Source organism: Apaloderma vittatum, unplaced genomic scaffold (assembly GCF_000703405.1).
Source record: "Apaloderma vittatum isolate BGI_N311 unplaced genomic scaffold, ASM70340v1 scaffold11591, whole genome shotgun sequence".
Classification (NCBI taxonomy): Eukaryota; Metazoa; Chordata; class Aves; order Trogoniformes; family Trogonidae; genus Apaloderma; species Apaloderma vittatum.
Window position 1 is genome coordinate 5,565 of NW_009698541.1, and position 7,806 is coordinate 13,370.

Sequence of the window (7,806 nt, forward strand, 5' to 3'; positions counted from 1 at the left end):
AGTCAGGCTGGTGTTGGGACTGCGATTTTAAAAAGGTAACTCTGTTCATAGTTAATTTTTCAGGTGATTTTAAGTTGTGCTTCAAAGGACGGCATTAAATTTTGATTCACAGTGGATCAAACAAAAGGGTACATATTAGACGTCCAAAGTAACTCAGTTATACAGAGAAACATTTCTGAATTAAAGCAAATTCAGGGCAGGAAAACATAGGAAGACATAGGAAAGGCATTGCCTTTTAAAGCAACAATCTGGTGTTTATTTGCTGGGCAAGCTCTTTTAGTAGAATTGGAGGGAAGCAATAATTCTTTTTTCATGATTCACTTTGTACTTCAGCATAGAGCCTCCCTTTGGGCAATATTTTTAAAGGGAAACGATTGTTTGCTCGAGAAACAAAGTGTTCTTTCTTTCCTGTGGCTATTACTGCGGCGTACATCAGATGCCCTTGACCCGCCAAAAATCTAGGAATGTGAAGTGAAGTAGTAGCCAGGGTGCCAGGGTACAAGTAATTTCTGGATTTCATGAGCTTTCTTACGCTGTTACCCTCTCCTAGTAACCATTACCAAAAGTAACAAGAGATCTCAAATTGTGGTCTGTGAAGGTTTCCTGAGGGGCAAACCATGTCTTACTGCTTGTTGGTACTGCCTGGGATAGCAACAGCAGTGACTGCACCAACAGGGCACTGAGTTCCAATCCTGTCCTGCTTATAGTTTGGCCCTGAAACTCTTCATTTGTTAATGCATTTCTCTGCCTTTTCACTAAAGGCCCTATATAGTTTCTCAAGCAGCTTCTGTAAAGGAAATTCAAGTTTACACATTAATTGGCTGGAAAACAAAATGTTCTCGCCATGTATTCTCTATGTATTCTCAAGAACAGAATATTCTCATGCTTTGTTTGGTATATGTGAGTTTATAAAACCGTTTGTTACGTGGATTTTATTTATCCTTCCAGGGTGAAGGACCTGGCTGGAAAATCTGTCAGGGTCTGTAAAGGCCCTCGGGCTGTGTTTTCTCGAATTCTGCTGCTATTTTCACTGCCTGAGTCCATGGAGGATGAAGAAGCTGGTAGTGCCGGTCAAGGCCAGCTCTTCACAGTCCTGATGGTGAACATGGGGCGTATGGTGTTCCCCAGTTACGCTGTGAATAGGAAAACACAGGTCTTCCAGGACAGAGAAGATCTGATCAGGTAGGGGGAGCTTTTAATGACACGTTTATTTCTAGCAAACCATTACTTGTGTAGGCAAATAATTCATCCTGTAGCACCCCAGCTGTAAATAGATAGAAATACACTTCTGCAACGGTTTTAAATGCATTTTTGTGTTCAGGTAGGACTTGTAATTCACGGTGGCTTGCATTTTGAAGCAAAATAGCGTGTTTATTTGCGTCATGATCACCTGCTGATGCAAGTTGTTTCTTCGTTTGCTGTGGTAATCAGAATGAAATCCAAACCAAACAAAAAATACATTCTTTAGCTCGCAAGTGACTTTTAAACGAAATGTGCTCTGCTAGTGTAAAATGTGCTGATCCTGCAGGATTCAGAGTAAAGTTGCCTTCATGGTTCAATATCTGTGGAGACTGGAAGAGAGTTTTTAAGAGATATTGTAGAGAGGAATTGATTTCTTTTAACTCTAAATGCTTTTTGAGCCTAATACAGTTATTACGTTATTTTCCCTTAGGTATGCGACTGCTGCTTATCTGTCAAATGATATAGGCACCGCAGTGGTAAACGGGAACTGGGAGGAAGCTCATCATCTGTACACACGTGCTAAAGAAACCTGGAACAAACTGAAACGTCACCCCTCTTTGAGGTAGTCACATGAAACAATCTTCAGTGTATAATAAATCTTCCTTTTAGTACTTTTCCTTTCGAGAGGGACTTACAGGCTAGTGATAATATTTGCACCTGATAAATTTAGAATGACAGAATCACGGAACTGTTGAGGCTGGAATAGACCTCTGAGATCATCAAGTCCAGCCTATGAAGCTTTAATGCTCTTGAAAACTTTGAACTTCGTGGTTGGCTGTTTAGCTTCTAAGTGAGTGAAAAGGCCTTTTTTATAAAACCTTGGGAATAAGTTGGTAGGCCTAGCTAAAGCACTAAACCAGTTCTGTTCTATGTGCCAGTGCAGGAGAACAAGAGCCTTGTTTTCCCTTGTCATAGTTTGTTTTTATGGCTCTTAGACAAATAGCAGTAAGCAGAATTTAAATTTCACTGCCAACAAAAGTAGGTTGTGATTGTGACAGGAAAACATACTGGGTCATTCATCTCTTCAAACTTCTAAGTGGATGTCATTCCGGAAACGTTACTAAAGATCTGAGAACTGAATTGTTTTTAAGCATCCTTCATCATTTTTTTTTCCAGTTATTTTGTTTTCTGGCTTAATAATACACCAAAAAGTTAAATACTTGGGTTTGGCATTAGATTAATTTTCATGGCAACAGATTTAAAATAATATTCATAGAGGTTCGTTTGGAGGACTATTCCATTTCACACTGAAGACAGTGGAAAAACCTGTTTTGATTTCAGTTAAAAGTTCCAAAGACTTTGCCTTGAAATGTAGAGGTGCCTGCCCAAAAGATGTTGGTCTTCTGTGGCAGGAAATGTCTGTTCTTGCCTTTTTCCTTTGTTCAGCTGTGTTTCTAAAGTTAACCTTCTCACTCACGAGAACAAGTCGGCAGTAACAAAGCACGATCTAACAAATTATTGGTTTGCATGGGATGTAAAATTTACTGACTAATAATTCCACTGCTGTCGAAACAAAACTAACGCTGTGCGAGTGCAGCGTGCACCTGCTGCCTCAGCTAAACTACTGTCTTATCTTTGGGTTCTTGACTTTGCAGCTGGGATGCTCATTCCAGTGAACTTTTTCTATATAAAGAATTTGATTTTTGTAAACGCTTTAGGTATAAGCGTTCTTAGTAAGAGAACTTGAAGAATTTAAATCGTCATCCTTAAATTGAGCTGAGCTGTTCTTATCTTCCAGTTACCACAGAGCTTTACCGGAGTATCTGCGACATTTCACAGTTGGCTGGGTGTATACAAGAATCCTTTCTCAAGGTGTTGAAACATTGCAGAGACTTCACAGGTATAAGGTAAAGTGACAAAGTGAACAGGAATACGTACTTAGTGTGACATTGTGTGTCAGTTTACAGTTCTGGTGTGGCTGGAAAATGGCAATAATATTTTCCAGGACTTGCTACAGCTCTCTTAATAGGTTACTTTTAAGGAAAAAGGACTTTTCTTTCTTGCTGCTTTAGAAAGTGTTAAATTGTTTTGCTTTCTGCTTATGTTTTGTTAGATACACCTTATTTAATATACCAGAAGGCTGTTGCTGAGGCATTCTCATTCCATTGTTTAAAGATATCTGTGTTTTGGTAGATTTAGTTATTGCTTTTAGATAAGAAAATCCCAGAAGAAAATTCTTCTATGAAGTCCCTGCCTCTTCACTTGAGGAGCTCACATCTCCAACCGCCTCTGTCTTACACATTACAGCAAACCAGATTATTCTGAAAAAGACTTTGCCTTTTCAAAAAGGCAGCAAGTAATATTCATGTCTTTTTCTTACATAATAAGGAATGGAGAAAGGACGAAAGTACTGTATTTTTGGCAGCTAACCTTTTAAGTTTACATAAAAATATTGTAGAGTTTTTAAGCTATGCCCGTGCACCTGAATACGTTGAGTAAAGATGAGGTTTGAGTTGGGTAGAGGCAAAGTTTTGTAGTACCCAGTGATCAGAAGGGAGAGTGATGAGCTAATTGCATGAGGAAAGTTCATCTTGTTTTTCTAACGCAATTAATCAAGATCTAATCCCGTTGCTGCAGGAAGCGGTGCAGGAGCTGCAGGCTCTGCTCTCTCAGGATGTGTATTGTACTGACAGCAGAGGGCGATGGTGGGACCGTCTAGCTCTGAATTTGCATCAGCACTTGAAAAACACTAAGAAGGTATCCTCCCAGCTGCGTTGGTGTAAAGCTGGAAACACTGCAGTCTGAAAACATACTTTAAAAAATATTTCATCTGGCAAGAACAGCGGGATAGGCTCTCCTAAAAGATGCAGGAATCCCAAGGTCAGGCAACCAGTGTTTCCTGGTGTTGAGTGTTGGTTGCCCTGTCATGAGGGATTGTATGGCACTGTGAGGCAGCACCTTCCTTGCTGTTCTGCCTTACAAATTTGACTAATAACGTGAGAAGTGGAGAAATTTCTTGCAGTAAACACTCCTGTTTCTGAAGCTAGGTGATGACAAGGTCCTATCTATAATGAAAAAAGCATACATGTCTCAGAGGAAGTTTTTAATGTTGTCAAACCAAAAAAAAAAAAAGAAAAAAATCCTTGACTAACTGTTGCCAGTAGTGAGAATATTGTCTCCTGTATCTGGACCAGTTTTGGTGTGTGATTTCTACAGTAAAGGCTCAAGCAGTGGACAGCCCCTTTCTAATCTGTTACTTGTACAGAGCTCTGGCAGGATTGTCAGTCTTTAAGAGCAAATTTAAACTATTTCTGTGGTCCTGCAGGAGAAACCGTAACTGACTACACCTTAAGACTGGTTAAGGATAACACTAATGGTTTCAGATAGTGTGTGTTGATCCTGATCTGTTCAGTTCTCTTGGGAAGGCAGAGCAGGTGAGAAGAGGTTTTGAAGTAATCTAAACTTTTGCTGAAGCTTTGCCCTCTTCCCTTGCAGCGCGACACACGCGCCAGTAGGAATGTGTTTGCACAAGCAAAACTTTTTTTTTGTACAGTGAACTTGCCAGATCTCAAATACGAAGGATGCAGCTCAGGTTTTTAGAAGTATCGTGTACACGGTGAGCGGCTTCGGAGTTTCCTGAGTCATTAGCTGGTGTGTAGCCAAATATGTGAAAAGTAACCATGTGGGAATGGCAAAGATTGTGTGCAAGGATTATCGGAAATCTCCGTAGAGCTCTCTGGCACGTCTGGAAAGATTTCTGCAGCAGGATAGGAAAGAACCAGAGCAAACTGCAAGCTGTGGTCCAGGTTGTGCCTTTGAATTCCTTGTGAACCAACACCAGCTTTTCATAGGCTTTCTTTTCAAGAGCCACAAGGTGTAGAAGCCACTGCCTAACTCATTTGAGGGCTCAGTTGCAGTTCTGTAGATTTTCTGTGCGAGAAAACAACTGCTGGTGTGAGGAGTTCTAAGGAGGTTGTGTTAATTTTTCCTGCCTGGTATGTACGAAGGAGAACTACTGTTTCATTGAAAATGAAACTCTCTAAGACTGCTTAGGTCACAGTGATGTATAAGCAGACAAAACCAACTTGTAACCAGAAGACAAAGAAAACCAAGCTAATCAAACATACCTAAGATACCTGACTAATTTGGCATTGAAAAATAAAGATTAAAAGAAGTGTTAAGTCCAGGAACGGTAGCAGTTGTAGAGTTACTTAAAAGAAGCAGAAAATGACTTTTTTTTTCCTTGGCGTTGCTTCCATGCCTCACTAAGGCTATTGAGAATTAGGATTAAAATGTGTGTAGTTTGTGTTGCATTTTAATTCTCTAAGTCTATTAAAAGGAAGTAATGGCATCGTGTTACCCCCATATCAAGCTTCTTCCAGGTTTGAAATTAGAAGCTGTGTAAAGGAAGCGTTAGTCTTTGGAACCTAGAGGATCCATATTTATAAATTAGGACAAAGTGCCTTCCTAAAGTCACAGAAAGAGGCTGTGTCGAAACCATGTTTTGAATTAATTTTCTGAGTTCATCTTTAACCCTGGATGCCCTTCAGTGCAGTCGGGCTTTGAGCTCACGTTTGTTCCCTAGGTCCATTGTCACACAACCGGTCCTCCTGTTTCTGTATTCCATGCTGTTAAGAAACGTTCTTAAAAATATTAAATTGATTTACCTTAGAACCAATTCTTTTTTCTCGTCACTTATGTAGAATTTACACTTTCTTCATCTTACATCGATATGAGTACAAATATGGAGTAATTTCACTGCACTAGTGCAAATTTGAATCTAGAAGCCTGCGAGTGCAGAAGACTGCTTATTAGGTAGAGCTTCGCTACATGACTGTGCGCATTTTTGTGCTCTGTACATCAGTTGGTCTTTTGGGCTTTCTAAATTGTTGTGTGTGACCTTGCTCTTTGCTAGGCCATCGACTGCATCAGAAAGGGGCTGGCAGACCCGTCTGTCCGCACTGGGCACCGCCTCTCTCTCTACCAGCGGGCCCTACGTATCAGAGACTCGCCGAGCTGCAAGCAGTTCCGATGCCAGCTGGATGATCTGCCTGTCGTAACCGTGGAGGATGTGACACATGTAGGTAAAGTTGCCAGGGCGGTTTCTGAGCAATAACGGCTCAGGAGGTCTTTTTCCTTCTGGCAAGAAAAAAATATTCTGGGAGACTGTTGTTAACGTGCTGTGCACCAGCCTCTGGCTTCTCTGTGCTGCAGGAAAATGAATACAAATGTGTTTCTGGAGCGAAAGCCTCTTCTAAGCAAAGATTTCTACTTATTTAATATGATCAGCTTCTTAGCTGAAGGTAGTTGGCTGTAGACTGATTTAATTTGTATTGCTTTACTGAATACGTGTTACGTATCTGATCAGCTCTGAACTCCATTAATTTACCAGCAACGCTACCCAAACCTTTCCTTCTGAAGAGGCTGATCCAATCCGTGCGCTGCCTCGGCGTCCTCGGGGCAAGCATTCTGCATTTGAGAAAAAAGAATAATAGCCTTAGCATGTTGTCGGCGTTAGATTAATGGCACAAAAAATGCAAGGCTGGTTTAGTAAGCTTTGGGAGTCAGGCACTCTAAATACATGCTGTGCAAGTGTGAGATACGACGCACTCACATCGTACAGGAATTGGGCTTTTTGAACTCATTCTTTTCCCTTCTGTCACGAAGAGAATTGCGTCTGGGCAAAGTCAGAGCAGAGCCTTGCTTTCCCTCTTGGCCTCGTCGCCGTGTACAGCCCTGCTGAGTCCGGAATCAGTCTCCGTGGGCATTTTTTTATCTGAAAAATTGGTCGGTTTCTAAAAGCTAAGCAGGCTGATTTCAGGGGGCCAGCAGGTTAAATTCTATTCAGTTGATTTTTGGAAGTCCAGTTTTGCTTTTAAGAAAACCGAAAAGGAGAAAGGTGTGGTTTAGGAGAGATTCGAATACCTAGGCTTAAACTTTTTACGTGATGCTGGCAAGTAACTCCTTCTTGTCGTGTGTTCAGGTTACCATCAAAGGCAAGATGTGTCCTCAGATGGGAATGGGCAAATCTGTCTTTCTAATGGAGGATATTGGTCAAGAAGAAGGAGGCGAAGACTTCAGCGTATCCACAGTCATGTGCTCCGTGGAGGAGCTGGCACTGACTCATTACAAGCAGAATGGTTTTGATCAGGGTAACAGGAACTTTTTATTTTCTTTCTTTTCACTACAGTGAAATAACTGGGGGGGTAAAGAGCCCGTTTACTAAGCGGTGTAGTTAAAAGATCAGTTTTAGCTGATTTCATTAGACCATTTATATGCTATAAATATGTATCATGGTTTACTATATTTTATCATCTGTAATATAGAAAATAATCTAAATATACATGATATAGGAGAGATAATGTATAGTAGACATCTATTCAGCACATAAAATAATATTGAACATGTGTAAATTTATATCCATATGCAAATATAGACTATAAATACATAAAACTATGTGTAATTATATATTAAATATTTAAGTAGTTACACTATTATGGTATCTGTTATGTATTATATACTATATGTTACATACTACCCATTCTTATTACTATATAATATGTGACGTATAGGAAATATATTTTATATTTATATATATTACATTACATTACATTACATTACATT

The 7,806-nt window shown here is 40.1% G+C and overlaps 1 protein-coding gene across 1 annotated transcript in view; it reads left to right on the top strand.

The window, feature by feature from the left end:
• Nucleotides 1-7,334, top strand: part of FAN1 (FANCD2/FANCI-associated nuclease 1) — a gene marked incomplete at its 3' end in the record, with an annotated part of 12,403 nt that extends 5,069 nt beyond the window's left edge. Inside the window, exons 4-10 of the mRNA XM_009878067.1 lie at nt 1-35; nt 949-1,182; nt 1,673-1,804; nt 2,981-3,089; nt 3,820-3,939; nt 6,098-6,262; nt 7,166-7,334. The exon at nt 1-35 is cut by the window's left edge and continues 6 nt beyond it. Of these exons, the coding sequence (XP_009876369.1) occupies nt 1-35; nt 949-1,182; nt 1,673-1,804; nt 2,981-3,089; nt 3,820-3,939; nt 6,098-6,262; nt 7,166-7,334 (964 nt within the window). The remainder of the gene's footprint in view (nt 36-948; nt 1,183-1,672; nt 1,805-2,980; nt 3,090-3,819; nt 3,940-6,097; nt 6,263-7,165) is intronic.
• Between the last annotated feature and the right edge of the window lie 472 nt (nt 7,335-7,806).